Source organism: Chrysochloris asiatica, unplaced genomic scaffold (genome assembly GCF_000296735.1).
Source record: "Chrysochloris asiatica unplaced genomic scaffold, ChrAsi1.0 scaffold00079, whole genome shotgun sequence".
NCBI classification, from domain to species: domain Eukaryota; kingdom Metazoa; phylum Chordata; class Mammalia; order Afrosoricida; family Chrysochloridae; genus Chrysochloris; species Chrysochloris asiatica.
Window position 1 is genome coordinate 3,300,134 of NW_006408597.1, and position 21,736 is coordinate 3,321,869.

Below are 21,736 nucleotides of genomic sequence, written 5' to 3' on the forward strand. Positions count from 1 at the left end.
GGCTGTCTTTTGAATCTTGGTTTCCTTTGCATACCATTATAAAATAGACACTTGAGGGGGAGAGAAAGGAATAGCCAGAAATATCACCATAGAAAACTTTTAAGTCCATCTTCTGCCTATAACTGATTGGAAAATCTAAAATGGGGCTACAATGTGCCCAGTGAAGGAGGCTTCCTGTGGAGCTTCTGCATTACATAAGACCATAGGTGGAATCCTGAACAGCACCTAGAATCTTCTGAGGTGGGAAATTTCCACTTGAAAGGACTAGCAGACCAGTCTGGAGCGGCTAGAACAAAAGATACTTCTTGAAAGAAAGGCCAACAGGAAAAATACAAAACAATAACGGCAGTCCGACTGATTACTACAAGAACAAGCAAGTTGGTTGCCCACAAGTCATCAAGGCAAGTGGTCGGGTCCCCTCAGGGCGAACCCCCTTCCAAGACTAAGACTCAACGGGAATACACAAACAGACATGAGCTCTGATTGGTGACCACGTTCATCACCGATAAGGGGAAGTGAGGGAAAACAGCAAGGAAGCTGTGAGCTAAGCCCTACAACGTTCAATAGACTCCTGTGAACCCGGGTGGAGACCTGGTTGGCCTGCAGTGTGGCAAGACCTGTGGCAAGACCTGGGACTCTTTGGCCCAGAGTCAGTGATATAACCACAGAAGACTAGAGTGGAGAGTGAAGCGTCCAGCTGATAAGAAGAGAGGGCACATGCACAAAAACACCCACACTTGCAGATAATACCCACTTGACCTGGCTTCAATGACTGGATGATCAGAGCTCAACCAGAAGAAGAAAAAAGAGGAAAAAAAGAGTAATCTGATACAATTTGATGAACTTGACCTACACTTGTGGAAGCAATAGCTCAAAAAGGGGAACAAATCTTAACAGTGAGGATCATTCCCATCCCCTCCACAGAGTAGACAGGAATGGGCAACTTGGACATTGGCTACCCAAAGTGGGGGGCTACAAAGGCAAGAAGTGACTGCCTTACAAGCTTTCAAGAGGGAGCCTAGATCCAGAGGGTGTAGAGGAAGGAAGAATGTCCACTGAGCAGAGTAGTATCTAATCTGTCTGGGTGGGACTGATGAAATTAGATGTGGATAGGTCTCTTGTCATACAATTGTGACTAATTATTATCAGGACTGATTGTGAGGGTTGGAAATGTAAAGGTAGACATTTTGTAGCAAGGAAGGGAGTGATTAACTTTTCAGTCTAGGAGCAGAGGTCCCTGGGACCAACAAGAGAGAAGAGCAGAGAGCGGGACACTATCCAGAGAAGCAGTGATGCCAAAGATGGAGGCAGAGACTATGACGTGGAGAGATGGAGCAGCTGGGGACTTTAGACCCAGAGAGGGAGAGGGGCTGTGTGCTGAGGACTGGGGGGCAGGCTTGCAGGGTATATACCCTTTGGTTTGTTGATGATGCATGGAGGGGATTGTAACCATGGCAATGAAACAATATACGATAGGATGAATGTAAAGCTAATGTTCTCCCATGTAAGTAAGCTACCACATAATTCACAATAAAACATTAAAAAACAAAACAGAGACTAGAAGCAAATACTGTTCAGTGAGGATGCATGGAGGGGACTGTAATCATTGCAATGAAACAAAATATGATAGGATGAGTGCAAAATCCATATAAAGTATCACTCAATTCACAATAAAAACTTTAAAATAAAGAGGGAAATACTGAAGGTTACAGAGATGACTCTCTGAAGTATTTCTGCTCAGTGAGAAAAGTCAGACAGAAGACATACTGTATGATTCTATTTCTATGAAATAGCCCCAAAAGGCAAACCCAGAGAGTCAGAAAATTGATTAGGGGTTGCCAGGGGCTGGGACTGGGGCAGGAGGCTTCTTCTGAGGTGATGAGAATGTTCGCAAATCACACTGTGGTGGTGGGAGCACCGCTCTGTAAACACACGGAAACTGAATTGTCGACTTAAAATGAGTGAATTACAGGGTCTGTCAATCATACCTCAATAAAAACTGTTTAAAAGGAGAGCCCTGAGGTATCTTTATAGTGAATGTTTAGTATTTGTAAGTACTAGAATACATCTAAAGCGTGAAAAGTAGATGGACTCCCACCAGACACGGCCTCCAGCTGTTTAGTGATAGCATGCATGATGACATCGTTCTCCACAATATAGCCCATGTCCTCTAACTGGTCCTTATCAAACATTATCAGGGCCTCTGAGCAGGCATCCCACACCTGGAAGAACAAAGGGAAGATTTCCATTATAATTCAAGAAATGCTGCTCCAATCAGAAACTGAATGTTGCTTTCCAGAGTGACAGAAGCAGAAAATCACTATTTGTCAGCCACACAGGCGAGAAGAGAACTCTGGGAATGCTTCTCCCTCCCTCCTCCCACACTCAGAAAACCCGGTGAATGTGAACTACATTGTCTTAACACAAGACAGACCAAGATACCTCGCCAGAAGTACAATAAAGATAAAAAGAGGCACCTGCATTCGCCGGAAGGCTCTGTGTCTCATGTTGCAGATGTGGTCCCAGGCACCAAAACCTACAGGAAAAAGAAAAAAGGTGTCTATATCCCAGAGCAAATTCATTAGGGTCCATGTCCCTTCTGGGCTCCTGTTTGTCTTTCAATCTGCTTAAGTAAAAGGCTGTTTCAATGTTCTCCAATAACAGGAAAATACTGTCTAATATTATCCTGCTAATACTAGGAGCTAAGCTAATCTGTTGCCTAGTTCTAAACTGAAAAGCACAAACAAAGACCTGAAAGGTCAAATCATGGTAAGTGGGGAAATAAAAAAGAAAAACAAACCTATACAGTTCATCTTTTCCTTCATCATCATCTTTAACATCATGATAAAGATGCAACTTTATTAACATGAAATTACAAACTCTCTGGACAAAAAAAATCTTTAAAAAAAAAAAAGCTCTTCACGGCACTGAAAATATTCACTAATTGACAAACTACTTAAGTACCAACTAGGTACCAGATAAAATTCTAGGTTACTAGGTACAAAGTGGAACACCCAGGGCATCATTCCATCCAGATCAGTCATAGACACCGAAGTAAAACTGGAACAGACCTGAATTTGTCAAATGTGAGTGTACTGGAACAATGACTGGAATGGGAAAAATTACTGGTGAAGGTCTTGCTAAACTTGATCTCCCTCTTACAAACCACAGGCAGCATGAATACACTACTAGCAACCAAATCTCTTGACTTACATAGTCGGAAACATTGCTGCCTTGATCAAAATGGCAGATAACTGGGTGACTTTGAATCTGGTTGCTCCCCAGAGTCCGGACTGTAATCCAATTTCCTACCATCAGGCTCCTAAAAGGGCTACTCTACTTCTGAGTCCCACATTCCAGGACTCTGACCATAATTTCAGGGGTCCTCATCTTCCACTGTGCACTAGACCACCAAAGTCAGGGAGCCCTCTTCCCGACTCCCTCCCCACCACATGCTCTGAACTCCACTTGAAAAGCCACAGAAGAAGAGATTGGTTCTAAGAATAAAAATCTACTCACTACTGAGAAGAGTGGCAGATCCAGGTGAAATGGAGCTGACCCTGTTGCTGTAAGTTTCTGGCAATTTCTCCAATACTTTCTTTGGACCTGCTTCTAGCAACAGGATTTTCTTGTCATGAAAGTGAATATCATATCCTAAAAACAAACAAAAAAATCACGTTTATTCCCTCCCTTTTCCATTTGCAAGAGAAATAACAGGTTTAACTAACTCCTTGTTGTTGTTAAGTACCATCAAGTCAGTTCTAACTCACAGCAACCCTGTAGAGTTTCCAAGGAGCGGCTGGTAAGCCTGAACCGTCCATCTTGCTGTTCAAACCAACTTTGCAGTCCAGCGCGTTAACCCACCGCCCCACCAGGACTCCTAACTAACTTCTTAGGATGCACTTTTTTTACAGGGAAAATTATACGTTAAACACATGAGGAGTCCTAAACAATTTCATTTCAGTCCTTATCAGACGCCACCATTTCAGCCCGCCAACCAGAGCTTCTCCTGCAGTCCTACACAGGCCAAATGCAAAGAAGCAATTAGTGTAAAAAGACTGGCATTTAGATACCAGATATTTCCAATCTTCCAACTTCACATTTCAAAGGATCATTAAACATTACACATGTGCTAGAACAGAAAGCATTAAATATGCAAGATTCATAGTAGCTTCAAGATCAAATCAAGGTTACAGAAATTGTTGTTGTTGTTAAGTGCCTTCGAGTCAGTTCCGACCCATAGCGACCCTGTACAGGGTTTCCGAGGGTGTAAATCTTTACGGGAGTAGAAAGCTTCATCTTTCTCCCGCGGAGCGGCTGGTAGTTTCAAACCACTGACCTTAAGGTTCACAACCCGATTTGTAACCACTATGCTCTGTAAAAAAGATAACAGAGAAATACATTAATCATGTCTATAAAATCTGGTCCTAAAATATCTGTGGAGTCCTGGTATGGTGCTGTAGGATAAGCACTTGACTATTCAAACCCACCAGCAGCTCCTTGGAAACCCTATGTTGTTGTTATGTGCCATGGAGTCAGTTCTGACTCATAGCGACCCTGTACAGGGTTTCCGAGGCTATAAATCTTTATAGGAGCAGAAAGCCTCATCTTTCTCCCGTGGAACAGCTGGTAGTTTCGAACTGCTGACCCTGAGGTTCGCAGCCTGATTCGTAACCACTACGCTACAAGAGCTCCTTTGGAAACCCTATACAAGGTCCCTAATGGTTGGAACTGACCACTGGCACTTGACAACAACAAAACATCTATAGTGGGAGATCAAGTGGCCAAGGGAGCCTCCATTCTAGCTGCCTGACCACAGCACAGATGTGGAGCTGGCTGGTAGTGTGGGAAAGCTACAAGGGAAAGAAGAGAGTGTGAGGGGCAGCTGCTAAGAAATATAGCATTACCAGATAAAGACAGACTGCGGGTTTTATTCACCAAGGAGAACAGAATGAACATCCACAAACCTTCACCCTATTTCTCTTCATATTTCAGAGTCTAAATAAGAAGAGAGGCTCTATTACAACAAAGTTGTTGTTAAGTGCCATCGAATCGATTCTGACCGATAGCAACCCTGTATAGGGTTTCTGAGGATCCGTTGGTAAGCTTTAACCGCCAACCTTGCAGTCCAGCACATTCATATTTTAGAACCTAAATAAGAAGAGAGGTTCTACTACAACAAAGTAGTTAGTGTGAAACCCAAAGTGGGCTCCAGTCTAGCGGGCAGTGGGCTTCATCTTCCTGTGAGGCAGCCCTGCACTATTTTCTGCTGCAGAGAGTAGGAGGAGAGGTCCAGCTCTGCACAAGGAAGACTTTCCGGTCCATTATGCCTTCCCAAAGTCCATTCACCATCCCTCGCAACCCATCCTTCTCCTCAATCCTTCCCTCCCCTCCCCACCCTCATCTGACCCTAGGAGTCTTCAAGTGTCTGTCCTCCAGGGCAGCTCCAGTACATTCTGCCTTTTCTTAGTTATTTACAAATCTTTTTCCATCTCTAAATTCCAAGGGGACAGGAACCATTTCTTAAAGCTAAAATCCTCAGAGCAAACGAGAATTCAATGTCTGTTAGATGAGAGAGGCCGGGAAACAAACAGGAAAGAATATGATTGCCAAACACATCATAAAAATACAGCCAGGTTAAATCTTTTCTCTTTTATTCTATAGCTATTTAATGTAATATTAAAAAAAAAAAAATTCATCTAGATAAAAAATACTCAAGACTATAACTTACAAATAACAATGTGAACAAGAAGTACAAATGTCTCAAATCTGAAACATAAAATGAGTGAATAATCAATGAAACAGTTGATAAGTAAGAATCATCTGGGGAGCTAAAAGAATCACCTAGAGATCGTATCAAAATGCAGGTTCTGATTCAGTATATCTACATAGGAGTCCTGGTGTGGAGCTGTGGGCTAATGTGTCAGACTGCAAAGTCATTTGATCTGCAAGGTCGGTGGTTCAAGCTCACCAGCTGCTCCTTGGAAACTCTATACAGGGTCACTATTGGTCCGAATCAACTAGATGACACTTAACAACAACAACAACACATAGGAAAGGCAAAGCAAAGAGTTGAACCAGAATGAACCAGTTTGAAGCCCTGCAGATCTGTTGTCCATTCCTGGTGCACATCACTTAACCTTTCTGAGCTTTAACTTGCTCATTTGCCAATCTACAATCTGCCAATCTACAATTCAATTAAATAAGAATGTAACTGTTGTTGTTAAGTGCCTACCCTTTGCAACCCTGTATAGGGTTTCGAACAGCGCCACACCAAGACTCCAAGAATGTAATTAGAAAGATGTAAGTCTTATGGAAGCTGACTGCCACATCTCCTTCAGAGCAGCTGATGGTTTTGAACTACTGACCTTTTGGTGTGCAAACTAGCACTTTAACCATTGTACCATCAAGGCGCAGAGCTCCTTTCATGATCTTTGTCAGGGCAAATGAAATGTACAAAAACCTGGAGCCAGAAAACCAAAAGGGAAGGACACATACAGCATTTCTCAAGCAAAAACAACTGAAGAAAAAAATCCAAGCCTCAAATTGCAATATTGAAGGATTCTATGGGCAAAAGGTTGAATGAAACAGGAAACATCAAAAGATCAAAGGAATATGTAGAGTCGCTGTACCAAAAAGAGTTGGTCTATATTCAACCATTTCAAGAGGTAACATATCTATCCCCTCTGTACACAGGGTAGCTAGGGATGGGCAACTTAGACACAGGATACCTAAAATGAGGGGGCAATAAAGGCACGAAGTGACTAGTGTACAAGGTTTCAAGAGGGAGCTTAGTTTAAGAGTATGGAGGGAAAGAAAGAGTCCCCACTGAATAGCTGTCATCTTGTCTAGATGGGTCTGGTGAAAAGAGATGGGGATAAGATTTGTAAGATTCAATAGTGAATAATTGTTATCATGACTAATTGTGACTGTCACAATTATAAAGGTAGAAGTTTTGTAACAAAAAAAGGGGAGTGGTTAATCTTACAGTCCAGAAACAGAGGACCCTAGGACCATCAAGAGAGAAGCGCACAAGCAGAGTGCAGGACCTTATCCAGAGACACAGCAGCGCCAGAGATAGATGCAGAGATGGGGGCATGGAGAGGGGGCGCAGCTGAGGACTCTAGATTCATCAACTAAGAAGAGAAGGACTAAGAGTTAGTGGCCAGGAGCAGACTTGCAGAATGTGCCCTTTGGAGATGTAAATTATTATATATGCCTGAGTGGGTTTTTTGTTTGAAAAAAGAGGTAGCATATGATCAAAAGCCAATGGTACTGAAGGAAAAAGTCCAAGCTGCACTGAAAACATGGATAAAATAACGAGGCTCCAGACTTGATGAAACTTTTAACAATTCATCTATGTCAAGAGATATGGAAGACAGTTCGCTAGTAAATCGACAGGAAGAGCTACATATTTGTATCTATTCCAAAGAAAGGTGACCCAACGGAATGCAGAAATTGTTGAACATCATTAATACCATACAAAGAAAATTTTGCTGAAGATAACTCAAAAACGGTTGCAGCAGTACATCAACAGGGATCTGCCAGAAATTACGCTGGATTCAGAAGAGCATGTGGAACTAGGGATATCATGGCTGGTATCAGATGGAACTTGCCTGAAAGCAATTTTAAAAAGTTTACTGGTGCTTTATTGACTATATAAAGACATTCGATTGTGTGGATCATCACAAACTATGAATAACATTGTGACGAATGGATATTCCAGAGCCTTTCATTGTGAACCTGTACATAGACCAAAAGACAGTAATTCAAACAGAACAAGGGTTAATGATTTAAAACAATGGTTTTAAAACAAGAAAGGTGTGTATCATGGCTGTATCCTTTCACCATACTTATTCAATCTGTTTGCTAAGCATATAATCTGAGACGTTCAATTATATGAACAACATGACATGAGGATTGGAAGACACATTGGTGATACGCAAGTAACACAGGCTTGCTTGCTGGAAGTGAAGAGGACTTGAAATACTGATGAAGATGAAAGACTTTAGTTTCAGTATGGATGGAAACCTCAATGTAAAGAAATCAAAAATCCTAACCACTGGATTAATAAATAACATCCTTGTTGCTTGTCATTAAGTACCGTGGAGTCGATTCCGACTCATAGTGACCCTGCACAGGGTTTCCAAGACTGGAAATCTTTATGGGAGCAGAAAGCCTCATCTTTCTCCTGCGGAACAGCTGGTAGTTTTGAACTGCCGACCTTGAGGTTAGCAGCCGGATTCGTAACCACTACACTACCAGAGCTCCCTTAGTCATTAGGAAAACGCAATCAAAGCCACATGTGTTAGACTCCAATCCACTAAGGTGGCTATAACTTTTTTAACAGATAGTAATATGTGTTGGTGAAGATGTGGAGAAATTGGAGTTCTCATATGGGAATGTAAACTGGTACAGTCACTTTGAAAAATTTGGCAGTTCTTCAAAACTTTAAACAGTTACCATACTCCATTCTTAGACATATACCTGAGAGAAATTAAAACATTATGTCCACAAAACAAACCTGAACGTTAACAGTCATAGCAGATTATTTATAACAAACAAAAGTGGACACAATCCAAATGGCCATCAACTGTTGAATGGTTTAACAAATTGTGATATATCCAAACAGTGGGATATTATTCAGCCAAAAAAAAAAAAGAATGACATATTGATATATGTTATGACATAGATGAATAAAACATGAAAATATGCTAAGTGAAAGAAGTCAGACACAGGTCATATATTGCATGATCTTGTTTCTATGAAGGAATCTTGGTGTGGCGCTGTGGGTGAATGCGCTGGACTGCAATCGGTTTGAACCTCAAGGTCCGTGCTTCAAACTCACCAGGCGCTCCTAGGTTGGAACCGACTCAATGGCACTTAACATTTGTATGAAATATTTAGAATAGGCAAATGGACAGACAAGAAAAGAGACTGGTGGTTATCAGGGGCTAAGGGGAGAGGGGGTAATGGGGAGTGACTGCTGATCGTTAGTTTCTTGTGTGGGGGGGATTATGAAAATAAACCTAAAATTTACTGTGATTATGGCTGCACAAACATGACTATACTAAAACCCATTACATTGTACAATCCAAACGGGTGAACTTAATAGTATGTAAATAAATCTCAGTAATGTTTTTGTTATTTTATTTTAAACCGTGGAGCAATAGGACAAGGCCTGAGGTCTTCTGACCATTCTATAACTCGGAGCTCTCGGCCAAGTCTGTTTCCCACACGCTGGAATGACACTTAAGGCCCCTCCCGCCTTTGACCATTCCTGACCCGGAGGGACCCAATCCGCGCCCCGGGGTGCCTCTACGAAGGGCCTGGACCTCGAGATTCAGGACTCAAGTCTTCGGGCAAGCACTGCCAGATTCCCACGGTCCACCTAGCTACCTCCGCGGCCCAGCTCCCCACTACCGGTCTGGAGATGCGCTTACCCAAGGCACAGGCCATGGCGGCTCCCACCAGGCCTCCGCCCGACACCACCACATCGTACACAGTGTCCGCTGGGGCGCCGGACCACTTACGACAGGGGACCAGCGGGCCTCGGCGGGCCGTCGCACGCCCAGCTCCCCACCCGCTCATAGCGAGACGGGCTGCCATGATGCCTGGCTGACCTACGCGGGACTTCGCGTACCTCTCCTAAGGTCCTCCTCCGGAAGTGATTCCGGAGCAGAAATCTCCAATCATATGCCACCTCAACCCCAGTCTCCGAACCGGAAATAAAACTATCGAAAAGACTAGGCCAATAAGAAAACGACCCTTTGCCTCTTGTTGTTGCTAACTGCTGTCTAGACGGTTCCGACTCGTAGCTATTTTGATGTTGTTGTTAGGTGCCATCGAGTCGGTACCGATTCATAGCGACCTTCTGCAATAGCAGAATGAAACACTGCCCGATCCTGGGCCAACCTCACTATTGTTGCCACGTTTGAGCCCACTGATGCTGCCACTTTGCCAATCCATCTCGCTGCGGGTCTTCCTCTTTTTCTCTGACCCTCCTCCACTTCACCAAACATGATATCCTTCTCCAGCGACTGGTCTCTCCTGACAATCTGTCCTAAGTATGAGAGACAAAGTTTGGCCATCCTGGCCTCCAAGGAGCACTCTGGCTGCACTTTGTCCAACACAGATCTGTTTGTTCTTTTGGCAGCCCATTACACTTTCAATATTCTCCTCCAACGCTATACCTCAAAAGCATCAATTCTTCTATGGTCTTCCTTATTCACTATCCAGCTTTCGCATGCATATGAGGTAACTGAGCTCCTGGTGGGTTTGAAACTCTAATTTTGCGATTAGCAGTCCATTGCTTATCCTATGGGGGCCACACCAGGGTTCCTTGGGCAGGATTATTTCCTCACACTGAAACTGGTTTATGTCGTTGTGGTGATTTGGTGCCTTGAATCGGCGCTGACTGAACTTTGTGCCATCCTCAAAATTGTTGCTATGTTTGAGAACATTGTAGCAGCCACTGTGTCAAACCATCTCTTTGAAGGTCCCTTTTTTTCACCGAGTCTCTACCCAAGTCTGGAGGGACTGACTGGTCCCTCCTGATAACATGTCCAAAGTACGTTCGTCAGCATTTCTTCCAAAACTGAATTTTTTTTTTTCTCCTGTCAATTAATGGTATTTTTAATATTCTTCACCAACACCATAACTCAAATGCATTGATTCTTCTACGGTCTTTCTAACTCATTGCCCAACTTTCACATGAAAATTAGATGATTGAAAATACCATGCTTTTGATCAAGTGTACAGTCCTCAAAATGACATCTTTTCTTTTTAACACTTTAAAAAAAGTATTTTGCAGCAGATTAACCCAGTGCATCCACCAATCAGAGGCCAAAACTAGAATGGGGGCGGAACCTGACTCGGCGTTGCTAGCGCCTCCACCGCCGCGGTTACTGCTGCAAACCCTCAGCTGCGGTCACCCTGGCTCCGCCTGGCTGACAAGATGACTGTGGGGAGGCCTGCGGGAGCCCCCGGAGGCTCGGAATGGGGCGATCAGGTGAGGAGGGGAAGAAAAGGGGAGGAAGAAAGACTGCGCTCCAGAGATGTTTGATGTTTCCTAGGAGACCGGCAGGGGCGTGGCACTGGAGGTTATGTGGGATTAAAATAGGCTTCATTTTGGGGCCGAGAAGCAGGGTCTGACTCAGGGACAGTTTCAGATTTCAGGCTGTTCCTAGAACCATAGCAAGCGCACTCCGTTTTGGTTTATCCCTCGCAACTACCTTCTGACCAATAGTATGGTCATTGCCCGCATTTCGTAGATGAGAGAGATTAGGAAATTCTCCCCAAATCCATAGAGACAGAAAATAGATTGGTGGTTGCCTAGGACTAGGGAAGTGGGTGTTGGGGGAATTGGGAGTGCCTGCTAAAGAGTATGGATTTCTTTCTAGGATGGTGAAATTGTTCCAAAATTGATTGGGATGATGGTTGTAAATATATTAAAAACCATTGAATTGTACGATAACAATGAGCGAATTGTATGTGATGTGCTGCTGCGGGCTAATGCATTAGACTGCAAAGTCGTTTGAACTGCAAGGTCGGTAGGTGTGTGTGTGTGTTGTTGTTGTTAAATGCCATCGAGTCGGTTCCGACCCATAGCGACCCTGTATAGGGTTTCTGAGGAGCAGCCAGTGAGCTTGAACCACTGGCCTTGCAGTTCAAAGGGCTTTGCAGTTTGACGCATTAACCCACAGCGCCACACACAGCTTATATTTGTTGTTGTTGTTATGTGCCATCGAGTCGGTTCCGACCCATAGCGACCCTGTATAGGGTTTCCGAGGGTGTAAATCTTTACGGGAGTAGAAAGCCTCATCTTTCTCCCGCGGAGCAGCTGGTAGTTTCGAACTGCTGACCTTAAGGTTTGCAGCCCGAACGCTACCAGAGTTCTCTCTCTCTCTTACATATATATATATATATGGAGCTCTGGTAGCGTAGTGGTTACGAATCGGGCTGCGAACCTTAAGGTCAGCGGTTCGAAACTACCAGCTGCTCCGCGGGAGAAAGAGGAGGCTTTCTGCTCCCGTAAAGATTTACAGCCTTGGAAACACTATTCAGGGTCTCTGTGGGTCGGAACCAACTCGACAGCACTTAGCAACAACAATATATATATATATATAATGAACTTGCCCAGCCACATGCTCCTTAGTAACAGTATTCTCTCCAATGTTACCTCTGGACATTAGAGAACCCAGTAACCATCACTTAGTGTCATCTGGAGGACTCAGTGGTCACCTCCAGCTGCTCTGCCTGCTGCAGCCACTTGGCCTCTGCAACCCATCCTACCTCTCCAATGTCATTTCATGCTTCTCTGCTCCAAGCATGCTGGTCATCTTTGTACCTCTCCAAAAGCCAACTTTGTTCCTCTCTCAGAAGTCTGCCTAAAGACCTTTGCGTTTGGTGTTTCTTGAGCCCAGATCTTTCTTTCCCCAGATGTTGGCCAAGCTGGTTCCTTCTTATTCATCAGGTATCCATCCAAAATTCCTCCAAAGTGAGGAAATAAATATAAATCAGCCTGTGCCTGTGAAAGATAAACTCAGATTAAAACTGGTACAAATCAGGCGGGCAAGAAGAGCAACAGAAACAGTTACTTACTTCCAGAGTCACACCTTAGCTGCAAAATTACCAATACCCACTTGTTCTGATATTTTACCAATTGTCTGGGAGAGTGGTGGCTCTGTAGGTTAAGCCCTGGACTGCTAACCACAAGGTTGATGGTTCCAGCCCACCAGCAACTCTACTAGAGAAAGATGAGGTTTTCTACTCCTGCAAAGATTTACAGTCTTGGAAACCCTATATAGGGTCTCCATGAGTCAGAACCAACTCAACAACATTTAATAACAACAGCCAATTATTTACCCATTTCTGCTTATTTTCTCTACCTTTGGAAAAAAAATTGCTCAGTCACCCACTTATTAAATTGTCCCAACTTCTTAGCAACAATAAATCGACCAGCCCACCAATTAAAAATCAGTGCCTGTTTCCCCTAATCCTCCTTAGCATAAGTCAAGTTTACCAAACCTTCCTCCCCAGCCTTATTACTGAAAACTCCTTCATGCCCTGTGACTTTGTATCCCATCGAATGCTGCAACAAAATAAGAAACCTAGCTTTGATTATAGGCACATTCCCAATGGGCTTTATCATCAAAAGAACTTTCCAGAAAGGCTCCATCACCCTCTGTAACCTCAGTGTTTTATAGTCTTCACTGAACTTATCATCAATTTATTTATTGTCTGTCTCCCCTCACTAGACTGTTAAGATGTCATGAGAGAAGGGTCCTTGTTTGCCTTGTTCTCAGCCAAACATAACAACGTTGTATAGGGTTACTGAGAGTGGCTGGTGGGTTTGAACTGACAACCTTGAGGTTAGCAGTCCATTGTTTATCCTGTAGAGCCATATCAGTACACATGTCATTCAGTTGGTTCTGGCTCAAAGCGACTCTACATAGGGTTTCCAAATCTGTAAATCTTTATGGGAGCAGAAAGCCTCTCCTTTCTCCCTCAGAGCTGCTGGTGGCTTGGATTTACAGACCTTGTGCTTAGAAGTCCAGTGCTTATCCAACAGCACCACCAGTGTCCTAGTGCATAACAACCCTGTATAGGGCTTTCGAGGAGCGGCTAGTGGGTTTGAACCACTGACCTTGTAGTTAGCAGTCCAGGGCTTATCCTACAGTGCCACACCAGGACTCCTAGTATACATTTTGTTGTTAAGTACTGTCAAATCGGTTTCAATTCATAACAGCGTTGTATAGGGTTACTGAGAGTGGCTGGTGGGTTTGAACTGACAACCTTGAGGTTAGCAGTCCATTGTTTATCCTGTAGAGCCACATCAGTACACATTTTTTTTTTTTTAAGTTTTTATTATGAATTGAGTGAAAGTTTACAGGGCAGATCATCAGTTTTACATTCAAGAAATCATACACCTTGTTTCATTACAATCTCCCCATCTCTTTTTACCAGACCCTTCTAGACAAGATGAAAACTATTCACTGGGGACCCTATCTTCCCCCACACACTCTTAAACTAAACTCCCTCTTAACACCTTGTAAGCCAGTCACTTTGTGCCTTTATCTCCTCCTCTTTTTAGGTAGCCAATGTCAAAGTTGCTTGTCCCTATTTGCCCTGTATACAGAGGGGATAGCATTCAGTGCACATTTTGTAAAAACTTTTTATTGTGAATTGAGTGAAGGTTTACAGATAAGATCCTCAGTTTTACTTTCAACAAATCATACACTTTGTTTCATCTCAATGACTACAATCCCCTCACTGCAACAGCAGTTGTCCTGCTTCCTTGCTAGGATTCCTACTTCCAGTCCACCCACCTTCCCACCCTTTCTCAACTTTGCCCTTAGGGAAATGTTGCCCTTTTTTTTTTTTATGTTACCCTTTTGATCTTGAATGACTGACCATTCCATGTTAGTTCCTAGAACACATTTTTTTTTTTTAAATAACAAAACAAAACATTTTATTGTGCTTTAAGTGCAAATTTACATCACAAATGAGTTTTCCCAATTCATAGTTCCATACACAAAAATTCTTTGGTAACACTGCTAGCAATTCCTACAATGTGTTAGCACTCTCTCTATTTCCTGTCTGAGTTTCCCATTCCCATTTGTCCTGATTTTCCGTCCCTCCTTGTTTCCTCATCTTAGACAAATGTTGCCCTGTTAGTCTAATATAATTGATTGTTCTGAGGAGCACATTCTTTACACTGTTTGCTTCATTGTTGTTGTTGTTAAGTGCTTTCCAGTCAGTTCTGACTCATAGTGACCCTATGTAGGGTTTCCCAGTAGTGGTTAGTGAGGTTGAACTGCTCACCTTGTCTTTCAAACCAACCTTGCAGTTCAGCACACTAACTCACAGAGCCACACCAGGATGTTTGTTATTTGGCTGGAAGGAGGCCTCCAAGATTGTCTTCAGGTTTTCTCAGGACAATGCCTTAAGGGTTCCTCTAGTCTCTTGCTGACCAGTAAGTTTGGCCTTCTTTTTGGCTTTGAATTTTCTTTTATGTTTTTGGGTTTTTTAAATCATTCTAACCATAACATTCAACTGTAATTAGAGTGGTCAGTAGTGGTAGCTAGGCACCATCTAATTCACCTGGTCTCAGGGTAAAGGAGGTTGTGGTTCATGTGAGTCATTGGTCCTTTGGACTAATTGCTTCCTTGAGTTTTCTTTTTTCTTTGTTCCCCTATCTTCCAAATGATAAGAGACCAATGGTTGCTTCTTAGCCTAGTACACATTTTGTTGTTGTGAAGTGCTATTGAGTCGGTTCCAACCCATAGCGACCCTGTATAAGGTTTCCGAGGAGCAGCTGGTGAGCTTGAACCGCCGACTTTGAAGTTCAGATGGCTTTGCAGTCTGGCACATTAACACCAGGACTCCATTCGACTCATTGTGACCCTGTATAGGGTTTCTGAGAGCAGCTGATGGATTTGAACTTCAGAGCTTGGGTTTAGCAGTCCATTGCTTATCTTACAGTGCCACTCTAGGATCCGAGTACACATTAGATACCTAGTAAGTATTTATTTTCTGAATGAATGAGTAAAAGCTAAAATATTGTTCTCTCAGCCAACCCATACTGTCTGTCCTGTGTATCACCCATTCATAGTGACAGAGTGGAAATTAGCTAGACTATGAGAAAACAGGTGCCGACAAGCAGCAGGAAAAGGCGGATGGTCAATGAGCAAGTAACATCAAGAAGCACAGGCCCAGCGTGGCCAAGATCAGGGTAGGGATTCTGGAGTGTGTGCGTGCGTGAGGCAGAGCAGGCGCTCTGTAAATGCTTACTTAGTGCATGGAGTAGGGAACCAACTTCATTTAGCTCCTGGCCCCTCTCTGCACTCTCTCCCTGTAACTAAGAACACCTCGAAATACCAAGTTGTGAAATTTCTTTTGAGCAAGGAACGCATACATCTTACTTTTCTTTGTTTTGCCCAGTCCCTAACAGCCACAGGTTTATTCAAAGTGAGATTAATATTTGTTTTGAATTAATTTGAAATGATAGTGTGACCCAGAGTCTACTACTATTTCATTTTAGATATTTCCTCCCAAATCCTCTTCAGACACAGAAGCAGAAGAGGAGTTGTCTGAGGACGTATTGGTCTTGCCCAGGGCTGGCAAGCTTGATGAGTTCCTTAGCCCAGATGAGGAGACAGAGTCTACTTCTGACTCAGCTGGGAGCTTTTACAAGAGCCTAGAGGTACTCACCGAAGAAGGCAGGCACTGCCTGCTGCAATCCCTTTATCAGTCAGACTCAGACAGTGATGGGAAGCTCTCTGAAGAGAATGGGAACCTGGAGAGTGTCTTTCAAGACAAGGGCAGGGAGAAGCCACAGGTCTGGAGTCGCCAGTCTCTGAGGTAAGTGACTGTGTTACAACAGCTATTCCACAACTCGAGGCAAGTCATGTCCTGTTTCTGAGCCTCAGCTTCCTCCCCAAAGCCAAGATCACTTCTTCAAGTGACCACTTACCCAGCAGGGGAACCCTTAGTCACCAGAAGCACTGGAACTGATTAAAGGATGCCTTTCTCAAACACACTACCACCCCAGGGCTATAAAGGCTGGTACCCGCTCCCATTATTGTGTATCTGCCTTGGCCTGCCATTCACTGCTGTGTGCGTGTATGTGTGTGTGTCTTGAATATTTATGTTCTCCTTCCAGTAATCCTGCGGTGCTGGTGATAGTTATGTGCCACCAAGTCAATTCTGGCTCATAGCAACCCTGTAGAGGATTTCCTAAGCAGTAATCTTTATGGGAGCAGAAAGCCTTCATCTTTCTCCCGCAGAGCAGCTGGGAGATTTAAACTGCTAACCTTGTGGCTAGCAGCACAACTCATAGTCCGTTACATTACCAAGGCTCCTTAATCATTCTGTAACTGGATATTATTTTTGTCTTCCTACAGATGAGGACATTAAGACTTTTTTAAGGGCACACAACTGTTAATTGCTTGAAGCAAGATTTGAACTTAAGTCTGTCTGACTCTAGGAGCCCTGGTGTAGCATAGTGAATGTGAGCTGGGTTGCTAACTGCAAGGTCAGCAGTTTGAATCTACCAGCTGCTCCTGTCAAGATTGACAACCTCGGAAACCCTATACAAGCTCGCTATGAGTCGGACCAGACTCAATGGCATACCAGCAGCACCACTGGTCTGATTCTAGGGCCCGGCTTTTGTTCCCCCGCACTGTTCTGTCTTGCAGATGACAATATGTGAGTGTCTAATGGCAATGTCTAGACCAAGTCTGGGAGAAGACTTCCCACTAAGCTGTTGGGTAGCTGTGTGACCTGCTGGGAAGGGAAGACTGGGGAGGAGTGGGAAGGAGGACCCAGATCAGCTTTCTTCCCCCAGGTATGGCTCCACAAGGCGCTGCAGTTCCTTGAGCAGCCTCCCCTCAGACAGTCCCAGGGATCAGCCTAGCCCGCCCCGTGTCTCTGGACCCTCCTCCCAGCACAGAAGCATCAGCAGCTGGGCCTCGTCCATCACTGTCCCCCAGCCATTCCACATGACTTTGCGTGAGGCTCGAAAGAAAGCCCAGAGGCTGGCCTCCCTCCCCTCCTTTGAGCATGTGAGACAGCAGGCCCAGAGGCAGGGCCAGGAGGAGGCCGAATGCCATCGCCAGTTCCAGGCACAGCCTGTGCCTGCACACGTCTACCTACCCCTCTATCAAGAGATCCTGGAGCGCAGCGAGGCACGCAGGCGGGCTGGAGTCCAGCAGAGGAAGGAGCTGCTCCTCTCTTCCCTGAAGCCCTTCAGCTTCCTGGCAAAGGAGGAGCAACGAAAGGAAGCTGCGAGACAGAGGGACTTGGCCGCCACAGTTCTGACCAAGGTGCCCAAGCAGAAAGCCACCAAGAAGATCCCCAAGTCTATTCTGGAGCCAGCCCTCGGGGACAAACTCCAGGGTATGGACATCCTTGCCACCTCCTAGGGGTACTGAAAGGACTTTGGGGATTCATCTGGGGCTCAAGAGGTCAGACAGGCTTGGAAATGACCTGTCCAGGTGGACCCACCAGAGGCTGCACAGGACAGCTCAGTGACAACCATGGGGTGGGGGCGGGAGGTCCTTCTCTGTAACAGAACACTGTCAGGAGTGGAGGAGAAGAGGTCCTACCAGATGGAGCCCAAGGCTCATCCTGTTGGCCTTTCTCTCAGTCACCCTGCTGAGAAGATATGAAGTCTCTACACAGGGGCAAGAGCAGAGAACCAATGAAACAGCCAAAGACCAGCCTAGACCAGTGTTGTTACTTACTAGCCAACAGCCCTGGAAAAATTCTCCCAACACTCCCTCATTCTAGTGAGGCAATGCCAGTCACTAAAATCACTGGAGGGATGATGATTTACCCATTGCAGGAAGTGTCACTCTGGATAAGGGACTAGTCTTTCGTTGTTCACTCAGCAACATGCGTCACCAACCAGGCACCTTTCAATGGTGAATAAACAGACATGGAGTTTGTAGACATGAGGAAGACAGACAATAATTACAAATATGATGAATCCTTTGTAGTGATAAAAAGGGAAAGTTATCTAGTGTCTTAGCGAGTGCCTCTGTAGAAGAAATACCACAAGGGGGGGCTTTTTTTTTTTTAATGTTTTACTGTGAATTATGTAATAGTTTACACGGGAAAACAGTATTACATTCAGTCTATCTCGTTTTATTGCCATGGTTACAATCCCCTCCATGCATCATCAACCAATCAAAGGGTATATACCCTGCAAGCCTGCCCCTGGTTGTCAGCACACAACCCCTCTCCTTCTCTGGGTCTAAAGTCCCCAGCTGCTCCATCTCAAGGGGTGGCTTTAACAAAGAGAAATTTATCTTCTCACAGTTTAGCAAGCTGGAAGTCCAAATTCAGGGTACCAACTTTAGAGGAAGGCTTTTTCTCTCTCCTTCTGAGGGAGTCTTCATTTGGCATGACATCGATCTCCCCCATCTCTGCTGGCTTGCTGGCTTAATCTGCTCTTTTATATTTCAGAAGAGATGGATTAATCTGCACTAATACTGCCTAATTAAATAACAAAGGAAACACATTCTCAGTTGGGATTATAGCCACTATATGGGTTAGGATTCACAGCACAGATTTTTGGGAGACACAATTCAATCCACAACAGGACCATATGGAGTATATGCCAGGGGGCCTAACTAGTCTGTTTTGTGAGTTGGGAGACATTGGGGAAGGCCCCCAGAGACAATGAGCATCGGGACGGGACCCTGAAGGCTGAGCTGTGGTTGATTTCATGAAGAGAGAGGAGGGATATATGAGTCAGAGATGGATACACCAAGAGAAGCAGAGCATAGTCCAAAGATAGAAAAGTAAAGGGGAGGGAGAAAAGGCCACGGGGAGAGAGAAGAAGACAAGTGGGGAATGAGAGGCAGACAACGGTCAGACCTGGAAGACCTTAAGGGCCATGTCCTGGAATTTGAACTTCATCCCAAGGGCCCTAGAGGAATTCTTAAAAGGTTTTAGGTAGGGTGGCTCATGATCAGATATGCATTTCAGTAGGATTAATCTAGTTGCTGTGAAGAAAATTAAAGGGTGGGGTGAGCCAAATGGAAGGGATGTTAATCTTACAGGCCAATTCAGTAATCCAGTTGAGAAATTCTGTTAGTATCAGGGACAAAGGAAAAACAATGGACTGGTGAGAAGTTAAAATGGAGGAGATCACAAAACTCGGGACTGATTCCCTGGGAACGGGAGTCAAGGGTGATTTGGAAAATAGGCTTGGCATTGTGTGGCTGGATAGCCTTCCTCAGATGCTGAAAGATGTGGAAACCTGGTGGGGTCAGGAGACAGGCCCACTTCCAGCTCAGTGGGTGGGAGTGGTAGTTGCTTTGGCAACACACTTAGCACGCAGGCCAAATTTAAATTTAAAGTAGACTGATTTGTACAGTGCTTGTCATTTTCTGTGGTGTAAATATGCCCACTGTGGTCAGTTTCAAGCTTTCCACATGATGTCAGCGGACACCAAATTCCTAAAAAAAATGAACAGCGGTCTACAGCACACTACTGCCAGTGTTTAAAAGGGAGAAAGTTCTCTAGACCTTTTATCATATGAGGTTTGGTCCCTCCTCACTCTTCACAACCCCAACTTTTTCTCTACAGAAGCTGAGCTCTTCAGGAAAATCCGCATCCAGATGAGGGCCTTGGACATGCTCCGGATGGCCTCCTCCCCGATCCCCTCCTCTAGTAGCCGGGTGGACCCACAGTCTCGAACAGCCACCCGAACCCGGGAAGAGAAGCTGGGGTTTCTGCAGACTAACTTTGAATTCCAGCCTCGGGTGAATCCTACTGTCCCTGACTATGAGGGCCTTTATAAGGCCTTCCAGAGAAGAGCTGCCAAGAGACGGGAAACCAGAGAGGGGACGCACAACAAGCCCTTCTTGCTGAGAACGGCCAACCTGCGTCACACTCAGCGGCCTGGCAATACAGACACCACTGGAGGGAGGAGGGTGAGAACCCAGGCAGTCATAGGAGGGAGGGTCAGGGCCTGAGTCCTAAAATACAGGGAGGGGCCCAGGTCTCAATGTTAATTGAAAAAACTGTCATGAGAAGTAAGTCAGAACTGACTGAATGGCCCTAAGCAATACTGTTTAAAAATTCCTGGCCACAAGAACACTTCCTTTCCTTCCTTCTATAAAGAGATTTGCAGAAATTAGTCTAAGTAGGTCTAGAAGGCAGGGAGTTGAGATCAGTTGCTTTTATGTTCTTGTATTAATGCCGAAAGAACTCTACTTATTTGACTAAAAACTTTAGGATTAACATCAAAGTCTTGGCGTGGTGAGCCCTGGTGACACAGGGGTTAAAGCACTCGGCTGCTAATATAAAGGTAAGAGGTTCAAACCCACCAGGAGCTCCAAGGAGAAAGATGTGGCTGTGTGTTTCCATAAAGTTTAACAGCCTTCGGAAGCCTATGGGGTGGTTCTCTCTGTCCTATAGGACCGCTCTGAGCAGCAATCAATTTGACAGCAGTGGGTTTGGCTTGGTTTTCTTGGCATGGTTACTAAACTTAAGATCGCATTATCCTTGCTTTATTCCCAGGGGGGAAATGAAGTTTCTCAGTCTGACTAACTTTCGCTGAAACTGAATTCTGGTGGGGACAGAAACGTATCACACATCCATCCCACCAATGCCAGCCTTTGTGTCTTCTAGGACTCCCCACAGCCAGCCAGCCCTCCGCTGCCAAGGAGTCGTTCTCTGAGTGGTCTTGCTTCCCTCTCTGCCAACACCCTTCCTGTGCACATCACAGACGCCACCAGGAAGAGGGAGTCTGCAGTCAGGTGAGTAGCCAGGTCACACAGCAGACTCAAAATGCTCTGATTTCAACCCAAATGCTGGAGACCATCCTGCTGCCAAGCCCCCTCTCCTGCTATCAGACGTCAGGGGGCAGAGGAAGTTCTCTGGACAGGAATCCATGTGGCCTCCACAACTAGCGCTGATGAAGACCTGCCGTGGGTCAGCAGCACGTCCCAGGGCCAGGCACAATGTTAAGGCTGCAGAAACCTTATGGAACCGGAAGTTAATATCTAGTTTGAAATGCAGAAAAGCATGCTAACATTTATGGTATTCTGTAAGTAGGGCAGTGATGTGGAAACTGGGGCAAGAAAGTCTCAAGAATCTTGGAAATATAAATGTCTAAGGTGAAGCCTCTGCTATTCATAAGGTTTTCAGTGACTAAATATTCGAAAGTAGTTTGTCACTCTTTCTTCCTAGTCTGTCTTTGTCTGGAAGCTCATCTGAA

The 21,736-nt window shown here is 44.7% G+C and overlaps 2 protein-coding genes across 2 annotated transcripts in view; one reads left to right on the plus strand and one right to left on the minus strand.

Annotated features, from left to right (window-relative positions):
* Positions 1-9,629, minus strand: part of COQ6 (coenzyme Q6 monooxygenase) — a 29,550-nt gene extending 19,921 nt beyond the window's left edge. Inside the window, exons 1-4 of the mRNA XM_006865536.1 lie at positions 9,444-9,629; positions 3,520-3,654; positions 2,478-2,536; positions 2,099-2,222 (exon numbers count right to left, since the gene is read on the minus strand). Of these exons, the coding sequence (XP_006865598.1) occupies positions 2,099-2,222; positions 2,478-2,536; positions 3,520-3,654; positions 9,444-9,609 (484 nt within the window). The 5' untranslated portion in view covers positions 9,610-9,629. The remainder of the gene's footprint in view (positions 1-2,098; positions 2,223-2,477; positions 2,537-3,519; positions 3,655-9,443) is intronic.
* Positions 9,630-10,957: 1,328 nt separating this feature from the next.
* Positions 10,958-21,736, plus strand: part of FAM161B (family with sequence similarity 161, member B) — an 18,175-nt gene continuing 7,396 nt past the window's right edge. Inside the window, exons 1-5 of the mRNA XM_006865611.1 lie at positions 10,958-11,011; positions 16,046-16,365; positions 17,351-17,901; positions 20,101-20,447; positions 21,148-21,275. Of these exons, the coding sequence (XP_006865673.1) occupies positions 10,958-11,011; positions 16,046-16,365; positions 17,351-17,901; positions 20,101-20,447; positions 21,148-21,275 (1,400 nt within the window). The remainder of the gene's footprint in view (positions 11,012-16,045; positions 16,366-17,350; positions 17,902-20,100; positions 20,448-21,147; positions 21,276-21,736) is intronic.